The 20,531-nt window shown below is 32.8% G+C and overlaps 2 protein-coding genes across 4 annotated transcripts in view; one reads left to right on the top strand and one right to left on the bottom strand.

The window, feature by feature from the left end:
- LOC119837988 (nicotinamide/nicotinic acid mononucleotide adenylyltransferase 1) overlaps positions 1-7,239 on the bottom strand; it is a 10,073-nt gene extending 2,834 nt beyond the window's left edge. Inside the window, exons 1-6 of the mRNA XM_038363799.1 lie at positions 7,017-7,239; positions 6,017-6,128; positions 2,828-2,939; positions 971-1,165; positions 594-695; positions 6-67 (exon numbers count right to left, since the gene is read on the bottom strand). Coding sequence (XP_038219727.1) covers positions 6-67; positions 594-695; positions 971-1,165; positions 2,828-2,939; positions 6,017-6,128; positions 7,017-7,092 — 659 coding nt within the window. The 5' untranslated portion in view covers positions 7,093-7,239. The remainder of the gene's footprint in view (positions 1-5; positions 68-593; positions 696-970; positions 1,166-2,827; positions 2,940-6,016; positions 6,129-7,016) is intronic.
- A 462-nt stretch (positions 7,240-7,701) lies between these two features.
- On the top strand, positions 7,702-20,531 carry LOC119837766 (zinc finger protein on ecdysone puffs). 3 transcript variants are annotated; one of them, XM_038363516.1, is made up of 11 exons: positions 7,702-7,883; positions 8,088-8,387; positions 8,784-8,944; positions 9,887-10,136; positions 10,365-10,632; positions 11,096-11,217; positions 11,429-11,577; positions 11,855-12,020; positions 18,533-18,659; positions 19,169-19,306; positions 19,685-20,531. In XM_038363516.1, exons 2-11 carry the CDS (start codon positions 8,094-8,096, stop codon positions 19,897-19,899), a joined length of 1,890 nt encoding a protein of 629 aa, XP_038219444.1. In that variant the 5' UTR covers positions 7,702-7,883; positions 8,088-8,093; the 3' UTR covers positions 19,900-20,531. The 3 variants fall into 3 exon arrangements, with proteins under 3 accessions (XP_038219444.1, XP_038219445.1, XP_038219446.1); XM_038363517.1 differs by having other exon boundaries at positions 19,172-19,306; XM_038363518.1 differs by lacking the exons at positions 7,702-7,883; positions 8,784-8,944 and having other exon boundaries at positions 8,235-8,387.

Below are 20,531 nucleotides of genomic sequence, written 5' to 3' on the forward strand. Positions count from 1 at the left end.
CGAGCCGCCTCAGCACCGTCGAGCTCACCTCGTTCACTATGTAGTTGGTGACTAGGATCACGTTTTTCTGTAATTATAGCGATAACAAGATTGGACACGTGGCGACAAGGTTTTTTTTTTTTAAATTGTCTTAAAAGAATACCTACACAAGTACATAACACTAATATAATACTTTGGATGTTTGTCCATCAATCACGCTGAAACTACTGAAATTTCGTCAAAATCTCATGAAATTTAGTATACAGACAGGGTATGAGCTAACTTGGGACGTTAGGATACTTTTTTATCCCAATTAGATGCTCCCTTGGGATAAAAACAGGAATCTTGATATCCGGGCGGAGCCGGGACGAGCGTCTAGTATACGTTAAAGATATTTGCTCTACTTGGATAGTTGATCAGTCATTTGACAGTATCAAAAATCTATGCTTTTTAGTAGTTAAATTTAGATTATCTTTTGTTCTGTCATTGTTTTTACTTTAAAAGAAGCACAATTTACAGTTTTAGGTACGCACAATTAAGGGTCTATTATCAATATATACATAAGTAACAAAAGATAATTTAAAGTAACAGAAACTATACATATAAATGCTCACCCTATATTTATAAAGCATATCCGACTCATATATAAATCTGCCAGGATCACTGCCCGCCCGGGATACGACGACAATACCGTGCTGTCCCAATATTGTTTCCAACTGAAAGTTACAAATTCTCAAACTCAAACTCAAACATTGACCTAGACCTATTCTAGAAGCACTTTTGAATCGTCACAGTTCCCATTAACCACTGAAACAACATTTGCATCGTGTATGTTTCTAATTACTCACAACTTTTTTAATAACAAAGTTTTTTTTTTTTTAACAGAGTTGCCAACACTGCAATATAAAAAAAAATATATGGCCTAGTGAATTCCAAAAATTTTCCCGTAGAATTAAAAAAACACAATAAAAAAAAACTTTTAAGAGCTCACATCTTCATCAGACCACAAGCCAGGCGTGGCAAAGGACTCCAATAGATCTGCGCCGCACAGTAACTTGACAGTGACATTTTCAGTGTTGCCGTTTAACTGGTTCGAGTTATAGTCGTCTATGTCGTTGACGTTTAGTATATCATCGGGCAACCAAGATGGCGGATCTGTTAGGTGCGCGTGGTTGTTTAATATTTCCTGGAAATACAAGTAGCCTATTATTTAACGATTGCTTCAAAGTTATCATTGTACTACAATGTCGCATAATAATATTCTTTTCTCCTTAACTACGTAAATAAGTGATAACATTATCGTTTTAAATTCATCACAACATAAACACTTATTGATCGTACAAGAAAGCCTTCCATTGAATAGTCATAAAATGTTATGACACTATTCAAGAAAAGGAGGATAATATCGAATACGAAAATTTTAAATCTATTTCATTGCGTTTCAATCCTTTATTATTAATCAATTTTAATCAATCGAAATAATTACAAAAAAAAAAAATCATGCATTGCATGCACTATTTTGTACCATACGACCTTGTAGTAAAGATGTATCATGACCTAGCTATTCTGTCCTTGTAGATTAGCCTTGGCATTTAAACACTACATTATCGATCGGGATGACTCATTCTATATTGAGGTGTTCACTCATGTATTGCAATGTATGCAATTTGTTGCATTAACTTAAATGTATTAGGTAACTTTCCAATTCTTTGTGTGTTGATATTCGAAATCGACTCAAGTGTGAGTTGTACTCGCTACACTGAGGGTTCCGTACAAATACGCTAAAGAGCAACTGCTAAAAAAAAATTGTGAACCATCCAATTTATGACCGTGCCAACCGTTGCTTTACATCGATTTGATTGTTACTTGATGTTTAGCAGCAACAGAAATGCACAATATTACGGTTCACGAGCATACAGCATGGTAATAGACGGACTAACTGACAGACAGACAACGCAGAGAAACAGACGGGCGTCGAATTCCTAGTAATAGGGTCCCGTTTTATTCTATGTGTAAAGAAACCCTAAAAACGTACATAAAAGTAGGTTCACCTGTACTATGACAGTTTATTGCAGCTAGTAGTTTAACATGTTATATTTATTCTTACAAAAAGACGTTTATTCTACGATAAATATACAAATTAATACGCAAATTAGGTATAGATAATTTTATAGTCAATAATTTCTATAGATTAATAATTACAAACGACTAAAATAAACCAATTGTTGTCGTAAGTTATGTTATGATAGTTGCCATGGTAACAGGGTACTGTTTATTCTATACGGTTATACATAACGAAAAAAAACCTCAGAATACACAAAGAATAATTGTATAAACATCAAATTACACATTGCAACCGAACAGTTTAATTTTTTTATAATTTTTCACACAAATCTTCAAAATAAAATCAAACTGCATTTGGTGAATCTCGCACTCGTATAGTTCCGAAAAATTCAGGAATATCCTATTGGTCTTCATTTTTTCACGAATCAATAGAGCAGTATAGAGATAATATGAGTTGAAATGAAAATCTTTACCTCACGGGACAAACCCCGGGAGCAAAGCAAAAAAGCACATGATAAATCTGCTAACGTTCAATGTAACTTAAGCATAAACAAAAAAATTCAATTATTATCAAATCAGGAAGGTAGTTTTCACTTCGTATTTAAGACCTTAATATATAATTATTTAGTGGGGTAATTGAAATAAATAATGACATATCCGTCTCATAAGTGGCTTGTTTGAACAACTTGAACCCTAACATTTACCTTGCTATTTATATATATTCTTTGCACCGATTCATTTAATTAACTTACCCACTATATGTATATTAATATAATAAACTCACTTGATGATACTGCATAGAGGCTCTAGTTCTGGTCCAACCAGTCTGTTGCGTCTCCCACTCCGATACTTTGACCCACCCCGATGAACGCAACGCCAATTTCAACATGGCCACTCTGAAAATTTATGAATTTTAAATAGGTCCGGTAGAAGTCTTCTATTAATTAATGGCTCCACGCATAAATAGGGACTCCAGATTCGGGAGCCAATGTCCAGTATATGAGAGAGAGACAGATCTCAAATTTTAGACGGACTGACTAATAAAGTTGAGACATTTAACATTTGGAAATCGGTGGAAAAATAAACCGGTAGAAGCCAAAACATTTGATCGTTTACGCCAATCATGTAATACAATTAAATCACAAGAAATAATATATATTTTGAACTAGAATTTCCGTTTGTCCAAGAATAATGTCATAAGAACGCCTCTAGACGGTATAAAAAAAAATGCAGTGATTACGAAAATTTCAAAATGGACGATGACTAAAACGCAAGTTATCTCCGCGCGTCTGAATGTTGATGCAAATATAAAACAATGTTTAAGGAGAATTAGGCATTTAATAGTTATCACAGAATTATATCAATAATTTGGTGATTTCGGCGTCTTAATTGTCAACAGTCCTGATAACCATTAACCATTTTATCTTGTAGCATAAACTAATCAAATCTGTCTTACAAATTAAAAGTCTAATTAAAATTAATATAAAGGCAATATCAAAGTAGTGAGCTTAAATGGCGACTTATTATACTTATACTTATATGTACCAATTTAAGTACATTCTGCAATAAAAATTATTAATGTTCATCTAAGTGACGGACTTTGGGCTTTGGAGAATTGGTAAAGATTAAAACCAATAATAAGCATATATCACAATGATTTCATAATATATATGCAATATCTGTGAATTGAAGTAATTTCAACTCAAGAAAATCAAAAAGATTATATAATTACAAGTAATTTATTAGTCTCTGTATAATAATATGACATTGCTAAATATGTAAACATAAATATTTGATTTCATCTATAAATATACTATAGTATTTGACTACTTTATCAAAGTGTGATATACAACTGATTATTATAATAGGTTTACAAATATATAAGAAATAATTTTATATATATTTTCATTATATATTATAATAAAAATAAGTCGGATTTTCCTTCCTGACGCTATAACTCCAGAACGCACGAACCGATTTCCACGGTCTTGCATTCGTTAGGAAGGTCTCGTGCTCTGTGAGGTTTATAGCAAAAAAAAACCAGGAAAAATTTCAACAGAAAAGCGGGAAAATCATTTTTCACATACAGCCATCTGGTTGCGAAACGGAGTTCGCCGGGTTTGCTAGTATATTATAATTGCGTATCAGGTCTGAACCCTCATAGGAAGCCCGTGTCCCTGAAGTGGGAACATATGTGGGCTGCTGATGATGATTACTTATCCTATCCTATTACTACTACTACTTACTTCCTACTAATATCATAAATGCGAAAGTTTGTAAAAATGTGTGTGTGTTTGTTGTTCTTTCACCTAGAAACTACTGAACCAATTGCTATGAAATTTGGTACAGCTGGACAACTGGAATAACATATAGGAAACTTTTTATCCCGATATTCCTACGGGTTACGGACTTACGCGGGAAACCGCGGGGCGCAGCTAGCTTGTAATAAATACTTCTACTATTATACTAAATCTTATTATAACAAACTCTCAGTTCCACACCAACTTCGCCCCTGATACATATAATATGTTACTTATTACAATAAGGGATCAAATACATTCAATAGTAACATAATTTTGGATTTTGGTGCTGGAGTTTATGAGAATAATATGTTCACACAAACTCTTTAACTTTATATTATTAGTATAAATATCACATAGTGCATAATGTGAAGGTATGGTATCTGTTAACTCTAAATTGTAGCATACTCTAAAAAAATAATGAAAATCATCTTCACAGCTCACATGTATATATATATATAGATTATGAAGAACACTGCATTACATATATTTACAGCTTGCCACTGAACTCACAAGAGGCAGTATGTCATTTTTACGATTTTAGATGTGTATATTTCGTCAACTGTTTAATTTAGCAAAAAACCAATTTTTCTCGAAATATAGTGTGGGCTTAAAGTTTAACCAACAATTTTTTACAATTTTGTCAGTATCTGACTTGTGAATTTGAAGAGGTTTTTACGTTTAGAATATAAAGACTTTTTATTGGATTTAAAACGCGATTTATTCATTATACTAGGGGCGAGCGTAGTCGTGGTGACCAAGCTCGCCACGCTGTAAAGTGTAGTTAATAATATAATGAATAAATCGCGTCTAAAAATCCGATAAAAGTCTTTAATTACTAAATGTATAATGCTCGCGTAAAATCAAACACAAGAAAATACTTGGATTTTACGTAACATAACATAATAACAAGCGAACAGGAAAACTCTTTACTGTTGTTTCAGGGTCTATAAAAAATCCATATGTACGGAAGTGGTCTGGTTACTGTTTAGTTATGTTTAGATAATGTCCAAAATAGTACAGCATTAAATATTTTATACAGAAATTAAACAGTATTTATCTTATATTGAAAACATGTGGGTAATATTAAACTACTAAATATATTGTCACATAATATAAAATTCTCGTGTCACAGTTTTCGTTGCCATACTCCTCCGAAACGGCTTGACCAATTCCTCTGAAATTTGGTAAGCATATTGGGTAGGTCTGAGAATCGGCCAACATCTATTTTTTATCCCGATATTCCTACGGGATACGGACTTACGCGGGTGAAACCGCGGGGCGCAGCTAGTTGTCACATAAAATCTAGCACAGTGTAAAATCAGGGACATAAATTTGTATGATAAGGAAAGTTATGAGTCAGAAGCTATTTTTAAACACACCAACTTTTGGTTATGTTACTAGATAACTCAGTGGGTTTTTAACAAATCGAAATGTTCCTTTGTATATTTGTTAGGATATCTGGAGTGTTTTCTCCAACCCTCGGAAAGTTGGTGTCAACTTTTTGTAGAAAGAATTATTTACACTAATATCATAACGAGGAAACATTTGTATGTTTGTATGCTTGTAACATTGTTCCACAAAAACTGCCAAGCCAATGCAATTTCAAAAATTCTTTCACCATTGTAAAGCTGTAAACTGGGCAAATAGTAAGTAATATATCAATCACTCACCTATGACTAGCAGCAACGAGGTCCTTCTTTCCATATGCATCATGTACAGGAGACACAATACCTCCCACTATTGTACCCAAGCTTAATGAGTGCACATAATCCTTAGCAATTTCTGTAAAATATAGGTTTATAGTTAGTTACCTCTTTCTTTTAGGTGCGATGAAATAATTTATGAATCGTATTTGTGTGTTACTAAGTGATTATATTCAACATGATATGGTAATGTTCGCTGGAAACTTCGTCAGATAAAAACACTAATTTGTGTTCTTATGATTATATGTTCAAAATCAATGAAATTTTGTGTCTTACTATCAATGCTGATTTATTTAACAATTCTACTAGTCAAAAAATTTGTAATAACATACAAACTGGTCTAGTTTCTTTGAACCATTGTATAATTATATTTTATTATTATTGCAGCTTATTTTTATTTATTTTACATCCTTGTGTGCAGTTTCAATAGAAAAAAGTGTAGTGTGTAAAAGAGAATGAATCTTTGATATCAGGTGTTTTATCTATTTAATATTATAATAATATTGTCAAGGCAATGAGGGATATATATTAAAGTACAATATTTATAGCTTTAGTGTTATTGTTTTTTATGTAAATGATAAGATAAATCTTGCCCAGTGCTAGTAGTATAATAAAAGTTACTAGTATAGTGTGGATTTCATAAAGCTTCTGTTGTCCTCTACTTGACTTCTATTTTTTCAACATTGTGTAACATACAACACAACAACATCAATTATTGTCAAAAACAATACTAACATAATTTTCGGCAAAGGAAAAAAGAGATAAAAGTAGACACGAGATAAAAGTAGAAGTTTATTTTTTTTTTCGAAATATTTACACTACTATTATGATAACACACACCACCAGGCGTAATTTAACAAAATGTTTTTGATATTAGAATATAACGCTTTCTCGACATTTCTTCTAGAAACGCCGGTAAAGGCAAGGGCAGTGAACACACATAAAAAAATGCAAATTCGACACATACCAAACATACGTAAATGCATATAAGTTGGAGGACTGAAACTTCCACAAGCCATCAGTACTATTTTTCCTTGAGACATTTTGGTTCTATTTCAATAATCACTAAATCACTTAATATGGCACACTCAAGAAATACATAGAGCTATCGTACAATTAAATAAGGCTTAATTTTATGAGATTTATTTTATATATCCGATTCAACAACCACCTATCTCCGACAACAGCGACTTACTAAATATTTGACACTGACGTATGCAAATTTATATCATTATTCTATAAGTGAGTATTGGTTATGATTCGTGTATGTATTAAGTATAGGTAGTCTGTGATTATCTAAAACGCAATTTTTTTAAGGTCAGCGTGAAACTGTTTATCTTTCGATGAGACGGAGGCCCGTATGTTTTTCCTCAACCTTCCCAGTCCGTTCTTTTATTCCCGTCAAAAAGATTGACTTTTTTTATGTTTTACTTCTTAAAATCGGGCAACGGATTTGCAACGCAACATGTTCATGGGTGGTGGTGATCAGTAACACTTACCATTAGACGAATCACCAGCTTATTTACCCAATATGACATCAAAAAAGGCTCCAGTCAAATGGACATGTATCTATTTTCCATTGCAAAACAAAGTTATCGTTGACATGCGTCAAGTTATCAGCGCCACCGGCTAAACTTCAAGTCCTAGTTTGCCGTTTTGCGGATGCCATTTTCTTTTTTGGCGTCGGTTGTATATTATCGACTTGGTATCGGTATTTTAGTGATTACTGAATTATTTCTGTTTCTTCTTGGCTTGGGCGTTCGTTCGGATAAAATATTATCCTACATAACAATTTCATCAATTACATAGCTGGTTGAATTTATTGTAATAAACAGTGAGTACCTATACTTTGTTCCCATTTTTGTTAGAAACTTAGATTTGGATAAAAAAAGAGCTTATAAAGATCGACAAAAGTATTTAAATCATTCAACGTGTGCGTTACAAAAGTATAATATATTTAAGAAGTAAAATACGTAGATCCTTTACGCGGCCATGTCATCAAACTCTTTGTCGAAACTAACACGCAAATTTTATACAGATTACAATGGCCAACCGAAGACCTCCGCAAGGACGTCGCATGGACTTCTCCCGAAATGATCGCGGGAAGAGTTTCCGCCCAGGTGTGTCCCCATGGCAGGGTGGGACTCCAGGCTCTGATATACCCAACTTGCTCCCGCTTGCCGGCGGATCAACTGAAGCAACACTTGCTTTAGCTAGCAACATCATCAATCTCCTTCAACCGAGGCAGACTCCTGTTCCGTCTTTGTTAGATATGCCCATACGACGCGATTTCGGCCCATCTATGGGACGTTACGATCGTGGATATGGGCCCAATCGGGTAAGATTCGACACATAATAACTGCAGCAATATAATTTATGTCCATAAGATAATTTTCTCATTGTAATACTCAATAAAGAAAAATAAAAATTACCATTTCTCTCATATAAGTCTCCATCGTCTGACGAACAGCAGTCTATTTCCTCAAGATAATGCAATAATTGTACTCACAAATCATTTAACTATTAATTGCCCATTTAAAATCATTTTTAATTGTACTCTTAATACTGCAATAGTTTCTGCATTATATTAACTAATGATAATCTTGCTCCATTCTATACAGGTCTTCAATGTCAGCTTTAATTTTAATGTCTGTTCTTTTGCATAGACAATGTTCGTGCGGCCCATAGAGGCGTACACTTCTTACTAACATGGAATCTCAATTGTTCCCTTTAGATGGGCAATCAGAATAATTTCCGGCGTTCGGGAAATTACAATCGCGCTGGTGAGCGTATCAACAGCAATCGTAAACCCTTCAGGCCCCATGATGGGCAAAGGCAACAAAACAAGAGCTCCCCGAAAAAGGAGGCCGATTCTAAAAGTAAATCCAAGGAGAGGTAAGGCACCCTGTGCATTTCCTTCCGGTGTGACTACCGACTGTATCCAAAGCCCTAGACACCTATTCTATATGAAGATATACTGTTCGAATCGTTCACCGGCGTGCTAGCCACTTACCGTTTAGTTTCCATTTCGGAAACATTACATTTCTTTGTGTGACAAAATTCTTTTTTTTTGGGTTACCTACTTCATGTATGTCTTCACAGAATAACTGTTGTGGTAGTTTCAGATCAATGAAACTGAACTTTTGGTGTGAAATAAATTAGCCTCCATTTGGCCACATGATTAAAAGTTGATCTAAATTCACATTTTAAAAGATATGGGTATTTGGTATACTCAGATATACACTTAAGTCTTTAAAAAAACAAACAGAAAGCAATATTTTGATGTTACTTTTATGTTAAAACAAACAAATAAAAAATGTTCATCTCATCATAAATATTTCACATTTGTATTAAAAATATATTATGACATTGATCATATCATATTGTGGAAAAATTATGTGCATCAAATTGCACCAACACCAACTACAATGACCAAACATTTATACACCTGTCCTAATTATTTTAAAGTTTATCATTTAATGGAAATATCAAACAATTTATCATATACTTAATTCATCATCAGTTTTATGAAATTGGATGGTAAACAAAATACCCAGACAATAATCACAAGAAAATTACAACTCTTAAAAATCTGACTCATACTTAGCTCTAGATTTAGCACATACAATCAGTCTTATGGTTATTTTATGCTATATTAGACTAGATTTTTAGATAAACATTGAATCCTTTTTTTCTTCATTTTCTTAACAAAGATTTTTTATATTTAATTTTAAAATTCTTTGCAAAATTTAACACATTTTTTTCATTTTAATCACCTTGATAACCTAGCTACATTAAAAATTATTGCAACCATCTAACCCAGTTAGTTTTATCTAGTGAGCAAGACAAGAAAGACTCTGATAGCACTGAGAAGACTGAAAACAAGCAAGATGATAAGAAGGAACCGCAGAAGACTCGCTACGACGATATCAACCCGCAGCTGCTGAAATGCCACATTTGCAACAAGAGCATGTGGGACGGCCGCTCATTTGAGAACCACCTGAGTGGACGGGCCCATGCTATCATGATGCAGAAGACTGCCGAGAGCTATGCGCTTACTGCTGATACTATGAGACAGGAGTTTAAGGTAAGATTTTTTTGACTAACATTTATTACTTTAATTTAAATTCCAAAGCACTTTATATCATTGAAATATGTGAAAGTATAACCCTTAAGTTTGAAAATCAGCTTTAGTAGTTTATGAATCAATAGTTGCGCTCTTAAAAGTTCTCCTTCATCCTCTTTTTCTCTGTAGTTTGTTTTCTTTAAAATCGAAAATAAACAACATAATGATGACACATAAACCCTACAACAGATCCGCGAAATGAAACGCACACGCAAATCAGGACAACAACAGGTGCGCGACTTCTATTGCGCCATGTGCGACATGTACGCGGCGGACGGTTCCGCCCATCGCACGACCGTGGGCCATCGGAAGCTGAAGAAGTACCTGCATCCGACGTGCACGTCGTGTCACAAAGAGATGCCGACGCGCATCGAGCTGGACGAGCACAGGCTCACTCCGGAGCACTTGAGCATGATGCAGGATAAACAGGAGGTGGTGGGAAAACCGAAACCTGAAGGTAAGAGATTTCGAAATAGATAGTTCGATATAGACATATCTAGGTTATTACTTGTGAAATCTGTAAGATTCATAAAAATATGTATATAGAAGAGACTTCCTGATACAGTAAAAGTAATTAATAAGAAATTGTCCAATTTAAAAGTGTAACTTCGTAATTATGTTAGTTTCAGAAATAACATAAGATCTTGTTTTTATTTATTTATCTTTGGGAAACAAAAAATACAATAATTCTTATAGATTATAGACATATACCATACACATATCATTCATATATTCATATTATGTCATTATGTCAACTTACAATGTATGTAATTATAGTTAATTAACAGTATTTGAACTACTTTTTAATGCAGTGAAACATCTCATTCCCATGGGAATTGCCTTTGACGAAGAGAGTGAAGGTATGGGTGGACTGCTAGCTTTTGTATTTGCTATTTATAATAAAGCAATTTTTTTTTTAGTGATGGTTATATCAACTCTGCATACTGAACAGCTGTACTTGCGCGACGATAGGCAGCGTTTCAAGAGACAAGGGGAGGAGAAGGAGAGGGAGAAGAGGGAGAAAGAAGGAGAACAGAATAAGGTGATTGGATATGTAGAAAAATAATACTCAGTAGTAAACAATTAACTTTTGCAAGTCATTTTTCTAAATAGTACTGGTGTGGAAATTTGCATATATTCTATTAAATTGAATTGTAAACAACTGTTAAATGTTGTGTTATATAAATAAGTATATATATATATATATATATATATATATATATATATTAATTTATATTTATGTGTTATTATAGGAAGGAGCAGAGAAAGAATCCGAAGGTGCCGATGAGCCAAAGGAAGGGGAAGGAGAAAAGGAGAAGGTGGACAAAGATGACACCATTATTGATTTCAAGGAGGGTGATGATCTCACCAACATCACCAGCGATAGATTCCCAGAGTATAGGTTTGTTTGTTATAATATACATATTATATTCATCTAAACTTAAAATCATATATAGAAAACATTTATGTATTTTGTATGTTTGTAATGTTTTCACAAAAATCTACTGGACCCATACATACTTACCAAGATGCATATACATGTATGTTCTGTGTCCTTGGAGCAGCTTATATTGGCTAAGGATGATGATGTGTAGGGTGGTAATGGTGGTGTTGATGATGACGATGATGATGATGATGATGACGATGGTGATGATGATGATGACGATGGTGGTTTCCAGCACGGAGCGCGGCGTGGGGCGCTCGTTCCTGACGGACTTCAGCTGCGTGCAGTGCGCGCTGTGCCGCAAGCTGCTGGACACGCGCGAGACGGCCGAGCTGCACCTGCGCACGTGGCGCCACCACCAGCTGTTCGTGCGCATGCTGCAGGAGCGCAGCGGCAAGGAGGTCGGTGTGCGATTTGACTTTTGTTTTTTTTTTTTTTTTCCTGTTTCTTTCCAGCCTGGAGGTTGGTTAGGCTGGATAGATTTTTTTTTTCCAGCCAGAATAGATTTGAAGTTTTTTATTTTCGGTCTGGCAAAAGACCACGCAGTTAAATTATAGTCGAAGTAATAAGAAGTGTCGTCTCGTAAATTATGATACTTGTATATAAAAAAGGAGTCCACAACCTCACCTTTGCTGCATAAGAAACTTTGATGTCTTTAATAATGATATGTTAAACTTTTATGTACAAATTTTTACTAAACAGTAAAAAATAAAAGGTTATAAGTATATGAAGAATAATTAACTTTTATTAGGCATTCTGGTTGCGAAAATATACAATTTAACATACATTTATATTGAGATTTCTATTTATGTTTGTTTGATTGATATTATAAGAGATGATATGAAAAGTTGTCTACATAGGGATTTACTAAAAAGGTAGAATACTGGTAAGAAATAATATATGAAATTGAAAGGTTTTTTTATTGTTAATGTACATATTTATGTTTCTTCTATGGGTGATAAAATATCAATTTCGATTTTTAAATTGTTTTATATTGACAATTGTTTAAAGTTATTTTCGTTACTCAGCTTAGCAAAAGTAGATTGAAAATAATTTTTCAAATGACACTGTGTGTGTCTGTAATAATAGATTTTGTTCATTTTGTAATATAAACAAAAAATCTATTATTTCTGTCTGTCTGTCTGTTTGTTCAATTTTCCACTAATTTTTAGAACATATATTCCGATAAAGCTTCAGGAGTCTTTCTTGTAGGGTAGTGAAGTTAATATCTCTTTTCGATTGAGAAAAATCACTTTACTTCCATCATCAATCCAACAACTATGAAATGTGATGTATAAATTTTATTCATTGTTCAAATCGCACGCGTTAATATAAAGCGTAGATACGCTTCTAGATAGAAGGCGGCCGCGACTTGTTGGAAAAGGTTACATAGGTTATTATTCTCAAAATTTCATTAAAGTCGATTTAGCTATTTCTGAGATTACCTTGAACAAACAGACATGCTAAATTTGACGAGTTGTTTCTATACTTGTATGAATGCACAATTTTAGTAAAAAAACTGTTGAGAAACTTAATTATTTCACATTTCACAGACAAACACTTTAATTTATTATTTGTTATAATTACATATAAATTCAGAACTATGTATAATTTTATGTTGATTATTCGTGAATTGGTTACGAGCTTTGTTCCACAGAATATAAATGCCTGAAAATGTTACATTACAAGCATTTGTTTATAGTTTGTGGATGATGCAACGAATGTAATAGACGAGAGAGTTATGTTATTGGTACTAGATTTGTCGAGAACGCTCCTTGAAAACGGTTATGTGCATGCGGAGTGTTCCACCGATGAGGTATTGTTTTGATTTATATGAAATATTATGTATTTAGTATTTACTTGTGTTTGATTTTACGCGAGTATGATACATTTAGAAATTAAAGACTTTTAAACATGTCAGATGTACCAAAAGACTAGAAGACATTATCAGCCAATACTGCTAACATCCGGAAAAATCTACATACAACTGTGGAGAAATAGGTGAAGGTAGTTCTCAAACAACGATTTTTGTATGACCTTCAAGACATGAAACATCTCCCCGTGGCCATGCTCGCTGTAAAGTGTTCGAAACGTCGGGTTAATAATAGTACCTGGATGACAAAGCTTTGCTCGGTATTTTTTTTTTTTTTTTTGTTTTTTTTTTTATAAATTGTGTTTTTTGATGATGATTCGCCAATAGATGTCAGGAAGAGTCATAATAAATTGGGACTACTCAAACGCCTCTTATTTGTTAAAAAAAGTAAGTTTAAGTCGATAAAACACGAATATGACATTTTCTAAAAAAGATTCCTAGCTAGATCGATTTATCGCCCTCGAAACCCCCTATATACTAAATTTCATGAAAATCGTTGGAGCCGATTCCGAGATTCCAATTATATATATATATATATATATACAAGCATATATATATATATACATTAAAGATATAAGATAATTAATAAATCGCGTTTAAAATCAGTTTAAAAGTCTTTAATTTTTAAATATTATGTATTTGTTTTTAAATGATTGATTCGTACTGTACATATATATTTTACCTATGTGTACTACCTATGTGTACTATTTAAGTGGGAAAATACTTTCTTTTTCGGTTTTAATGACTTAAATTGAATGATTATCTATAAGAATAATTTAATTAATTGATGTGTAAGACGAAACTCACTTTAAGAAGCGTGAATTAGACTTTAAATAAAAATTATGTTAATTTCCTCCTACTTCCTAAATTACTAATATTATAAATGTGAAAGTTTGTAAGGATGTGTGTGTCTTTGTTACTCTTTCACGCTATAACTACTGAACCAAGTGCAATGAAATTTGGTACGTAGATAGTTAGACAAATGAAATAACACATAGGCAACTTTTTATCCCGATATTTTTACTGGATACGGACTTACGCGGGTGAAATCGCGGAGCGCAACTAGTTTATAATACGACGAAATGCTTATTGAAATGTTGCAATCCTATTTCTAATGTACTGTGATTTAAGTTAGATAGAAATATTGACTAATTATGGTGTTAATTTTTGATTAAAATTATTAGAATCGGCACAAAGTATATTCATGTTTATAGGATTCAGAAAGCGATAAGTGTGGGGATAATTCAGAGTTGCCAAGTGGAATATTAAATGATTTAAATGATCATATAAATGAACAGGCTATAAATAATGCAACAGAGGTCGCTATGGAGGTAGATGGGTTGATTTGTTTTTAATTTTTTTATATTTTCCAAGCATAAATTGCTAAAATCAACTATTCAATAAGTCATGTTCATAGTAGATAAATAACATTTTTTTATTAGATCATACTTAAGTAAATAACAAGTGGCTCTTGATGTTCATTTTTAAATAGTGTACATTTTAAATACTAATACAAAATCCTCAAACTTACTAAACGCCCCCTACCTCTTCCTTACCTTTTGTTTGTAGAATGTGGAAGGAGACAATTCAGACGCTTCAAGTGATAGCTATATGTCCTTACTAAGATCACTGTCAAAGGTAGCTGGTCTCAATAAAAATTACTCAAAAATTAAAACCAATAATAATAAAGTGCAGAATGTTAAGAATACAGTAGAAACAGCAGCAGCTGTTAATGAAACAAATATTAATGAAGGCGATACTAAAACAAATAATAACAAAACAAAAGATGATATTAATAATTGTATAAGTGATAACACTAATGCTATTGAGAAATGTGTAAATATGGATGTTAGTGGGAACATTGTTAATAATGAATGTGCTAGAGTAAGTATAAATAACGATGTAACAAATGATCTAATAGATAAGAATCATGGAGAAAATATCACCGACGACGTAGTTTCTCAAGAACTTCATTCAAATAGTAGCGTCGATGAAAAGGTTGCTAATGAATTTGAAAATGATCGATTGCTAGCGATAAATTTCAGCGAGCATAACTCTGACAGTGTAATAGCAGATGAGAATTGTTCGGATAGCATTATAAGTGAAGTGATGTTGAACAAATATGCTGGAGTTAGTCGTCAAGTATCAGTGTATGAAAATGTATTAGAACAAATAAATAGTTTAAAAGATTTGCTGTCTAATGTTAAAAATATTCACAACGGCAATGAATCGAAATGTAATGAACAAGGTAACTTAGTTGGTGATAGTGATATAAATAAATATATTGATGACGTCAATGGAGATTCGGATAGAAATAACGACGGTTGTTTAGGTAATGCAGATAGGTCGACAAATTTTGAAATACGTGTTAATAGCGAGGGCAGTCAAACCAATTTGAATTTTAATACAACCGCAGAAGGTCCAAAACGGGATGAAAATGCAAATGTCATAGCAAGTATCACCTCCAATTATGATAAAAATCACGTTGTAAATAATAGAAAAAACGTACAAGATAATGAAAATAACCCACAACAAAATTGTATTGTACCTAATGCAAGAATCAAGCAAGAGGTAGATTTTTAGATTTTTTTTTTTTGTAATTAATTTTATACAATTTTAAATCTTATATCTTTGTATTTATTTCTAGCCAATAGAAGAATGTTATAAAGAGAATGAACAACCAACATGTGTTGATACAAACGAAAATATATCACATAATATTAATAATTCATTGCTAATAATTATTAAACAGGAGGTATTTTTTAATATTATTTGGTGAATTTAGTGAATTAATATTAGAAATAAATCGTTATTATTTAAAAAATATAATTATATGTTCTAGCCTGTGGATGATTATGTGTCTGCAAGTGATAGAAATATATCTGTAATAGGACATAAAAATATACAGCAGAATATGTTAATGGCTGTTAAGGATGAGGTAGTCATTTACTTTGTTTTTTGTAATGCATTGTGATTAATTTCGTATCATAATAAGATATTTGAGAATATATTTAAAATTGTACACATTTTTATATTCACAAATTCAATATTGTTTTTGAAAATACTTAAAAACGGACAATTATTTAAATAGGTGTTTGTTTGTAGCCTTTGGATCCGTGTGTAGAAGATGTAAATAAAAAGAAAAATCCATTAATTGTTATAAAAAAGGAGGTATTGTGACAATTTTAATATCACCGTTTCTTGTTAAATTATTAATATTTTTATTCAAAATTACATTATATTACTAGTTTAACGTCATATTACTATTCAGAGTGTTCCTTTAACAAAACATCACAAAAAAAAAAAAAAAGAAAAAGAAAAAAGCTGTTTGAATAATAACAGTAATTAAAATTAATTATTTCCAATTTTCCTCTGCCCTTTTCCCTTCCGCTTTGTTGTAGCTTGAAGAGTCGAGAAATGTTGTTAAATCTTCGACAGATAAAACGAAAAACCAACAAAAAAATAAAAATGTGAAAAACACGAGTGAAAAGAAAGCAAAACAAGGGCAAGTAAACAAACATTCGATTACAACTCGACCGAATCAAAATATTGTATCCAGTAATAGTGTATATAGGAATGAGGTATTTTCCTTTTGTGTTCAAAATTATTTTTATTGAGTTACAATATATGTATGTATGTTATTTATGTTTATAATAGAAACATATATTCGTTATTATGAGTCTCAAATAATCATTTTAAAAATGTACCCAGGTGATAACTGTTGGCCCTAGACCTGTGTCATTTTCCTAACTCTTTCCAAGCATTTTCCCGTCACTAATCCTTTCCTTATCCCACACTGATTAAAATCAATCACCAGCTAGGATGCCATAAATTATGTATTATAATGGATAAAAGAATCATTTTTGTAAGCATAATATGTAGTCGTATTTATACAATGTCAAATAATTTATTTTATTACAATTGTAAATAAACCGAAATTTGTACATATAGGCAATATTGCGAAAGAACACCGGGACACATTCCAAATATATTGAATGGGCGAAGGAAATAATAAATGACAAAAAGAATAAAAATAAAAATCGTAGTAATGCGTACTGGCGTAATTATGGAAATGGATCAATGTACAATCAAACGAGACCTGGATGTAGCCAAGCATGGATGGACACTCCGTACAGTAATAGTGAATGGTGGACGAATTATGAATATGGTCCGCAATGGAGTTATACAACTAACCACAATACACCATGGATGTTCAACAATATGGATGGAAATACACCCTGGATGTATGGCAATAATAACTGGATTGATTTCAATGGTTATCCACAATGGATGAAGAATAATAATTTAAGGAATCAACAAAATAATATGCGTCTAACAAATTTTGGAGTTAACCCATGGATGGAATGGCATGCTAATGTCGACCAAGTGGATGGTTTCCAAGAATTAAAGAGCAAAAAGAAGAATAGTTTTAATAAAGCTAGTATCCGTTTTTTTAATCTTTTTTGTGATGTGCTCCATTTGATTTCCGCTATTCTCTATGAAAACTTGATGTTTATAAGACTGGCCATTTTTTTTTGAAGGAAAATATATAACATACCATATTTTTTAACAATTTTCATCTTATGTCGATTTTGTTGTTATTCTTCTAAAGAATTCATACTTATTAGTTAAGTTGTATGTATGGACAGTTTTTTTTATAACATTTTCGTGAGTTAGAGAAATGAAAATGAGCACATTGTATCTGTTTTTATAATAATTTGTTGTACAAGTAATTTTAAAAAGTAGATTATCGATTTCGGCTTGTTTATACGTTTATTTATATTATAATATATAAAGCTACACATCTATTTATAAGTATGTAATAAGTAATTGTATGTAAATAATAATAATGTATAATATAACAGTGATATTCATTTTTAAGGGTTGTGGAAAAATGTATTTTTAAGCGCAACCAATCATTATATTTTATATTTTCTATCAAATTGATTTACATTACGAGCGAGTGATTTTGCAGACATTAAAAAATACTTTGTTGCGTTGAATATATTTGACAAATAGATAAATAAATGATATTTTCAGATTCAGGCGCAGGAGAGCGCGAAGCGGCCGCACGGCGGCGAGGAGTCGGGCAACTGGAAGCGGCGCAAGGCGTCGCCGGAACTCGACGAGGACGATCGCGCCGAGAACGGCCACGAGCCCGCCGCCGGTGAGTTGACGTTTCATGATTTTTTTTTCCAGCCTTTCCCTAAAAAAAGGACGAGGTTCGACGGTGTCTCTTTTTAATATTCACACCTAAGAAGTCTCGATTTAGTGAACTGACTTTTGATTCTTTGCTATTTTTAAGCTGACGTTCTGTTACATTAAAAGAAATGTTTAGATGTATGGTCATTCTTTTTAAAAGGTCTTTAACTCTTTAAATAGAACACACACTTTTAGGTCATAGACAGTATATGTTTCTCTTAAGTCATCATTGGCAACACATATCGCTCCAAAACTTAAAGCTCAGTTTACATTATTCCAGTCCGTAGATCAATTTCATACATTTGGATTAGAATGCATGTATTTGGTATGATTCAATCGTTTTACTGGAATCGTTTGCTTCATTTTAGAACTTCCCGTGACGTCGGTGACCTTATCGTCAAAATGTTTTCTGAATCCTTAAATCTATACGATTAGTTTGAAAAAAGTCATTCATTATGTAATATGATATTTCAGAAGAGGCGGGACCAGTGAAGGAAGAGAAGCAAGTGGAGGAGAAGAAAGATGGGGCCGAGGGAGAGATGCCCGCCGCCGACGAGCTCGAAGATTGGGAGCAGTCGGTGGACGAGATACTGCGGGACGTCAAGGCGGAAGGTATTTGAATGAATGAATGAATTCAGATATTATGGTAGTTTGTTGCTGTTGACATTCACAGGAGTTATCTAGAAATACTTTTGGTTATTTCTGTGGTTTGAGCTGAACATATTTCAGTGATGATTATTACGATATGTACTTACGTTACATTACCTTTTTCTATTTTTGGAAAAATATATATGTATGTATGTATATACACATTCAAAGCATTTTAATCCCATATAAAAGGAAATTTATAAAGTATTATTAAATTATATACACCCATTTAATTGTTTTAGACATGAAATTTATCTTTTCCACAACTGTTTGTTTATATAGCATAGACTTACATAAATAGAAAAATTTATAAAATTACATTAAATATCCACTCTCCGTCAGCGATAGAATCGGAACAACAGGAACAGCTCCAACCGAAAGTCGAGCAGAAAACGCCGGAGAAGAAACAGGACGAGCAAGAGAACGCGCAAGAGAACACGCAGGAGAGCAAGGAACAACATAGCGGTGCTGCTGAGAATAAAGTCGTCAATAATGCGAAGAACTCTCCGCTTTCGTCGCCCAGAGGCCGTGGGAGAGGACGGCCTAGACGTTATTGAAATAAGTAAAAATAAACCCTATTGTCTCGCTAGAAAAGTCGATTATTTAAATGTATCGGGTGTAGAAAATGTCTAGGCAAAGTTGATGGTGGAGTTGTGGCGTTTTGATAATTTGATTGCGTTAATTGTTGATTTAAAAGCGATTTTTTGCGCATGTTTATGGAGGGGGAGAAAAATATCGGTTTCTTCTTTTAATTGAATAATAGTATCAGCCAGTTGGTTTCTAGGCGAGTTGCGTAAATGAAATAATGTAATAATTATACTATTGCGACTTAATTTTTTTGGTCACAAACGCGTTTAAAATTGGATTAAAATTTCGGTGTGACACGACCTACAACCTCGCGTGACGAATTTGGTTTCTGCAATTATTGTAGGACCATAATCATATATTCATAGACTATAACAGATAATTTATAAGTTAAAAAATATATATAACAGTTTTTGTTAACAATGCCGGTAAGAAAATCCTACAATGACAAAAAATTTTCGACTATTCGATAATAATTGCAGTTAATTGGAGTGAAAACGCCTCTCTTAATCTGATACCTGCCTGACCACTGGCTTTACATGTCCATATTGCTATTGTTCGCCTAACAAATATTCGGAGAGGAAGCAATACATAATCAACAAAA

This window comes from Zerene cesonia, chromosome 29 (genome assembly GCF_012273895.1).
Source record: "Zerene cesonia ecotype Mississippi chromosome 29, Zerene_cesonia_1.1, whole genome shotgun sequence".
NCBI classification, from domain to species: Eukaryota; Metazoa; Arthropoda; class Insecta; order Lepidoptera; family Pieridae; genus Zerene; species Zerene cesonia.

Coding starts and splice junctions, on each gene's coding strand:
- LOC119837766 (XM_038363516.1), top strand. CDS start 8,094: ATGGCCAACCGAAGACCTCCGCAAGGACGTCGCATGGACTTCTCCCGA. Junction 10,137..10,364: donor CTATGAGACAGGAGTTTAAG/GTAAGATTTTTT, acceptor ACCCTACAACAG/ATCCGCGAAATGAAACGCAC. Junction 18,660..19,168: donor CGGCCACGAGCCCGCCGCCG/GTGAGTTGACGT, acceptor ATGATATTTCAG/AAGAGGCGGGACCAGTGAAG.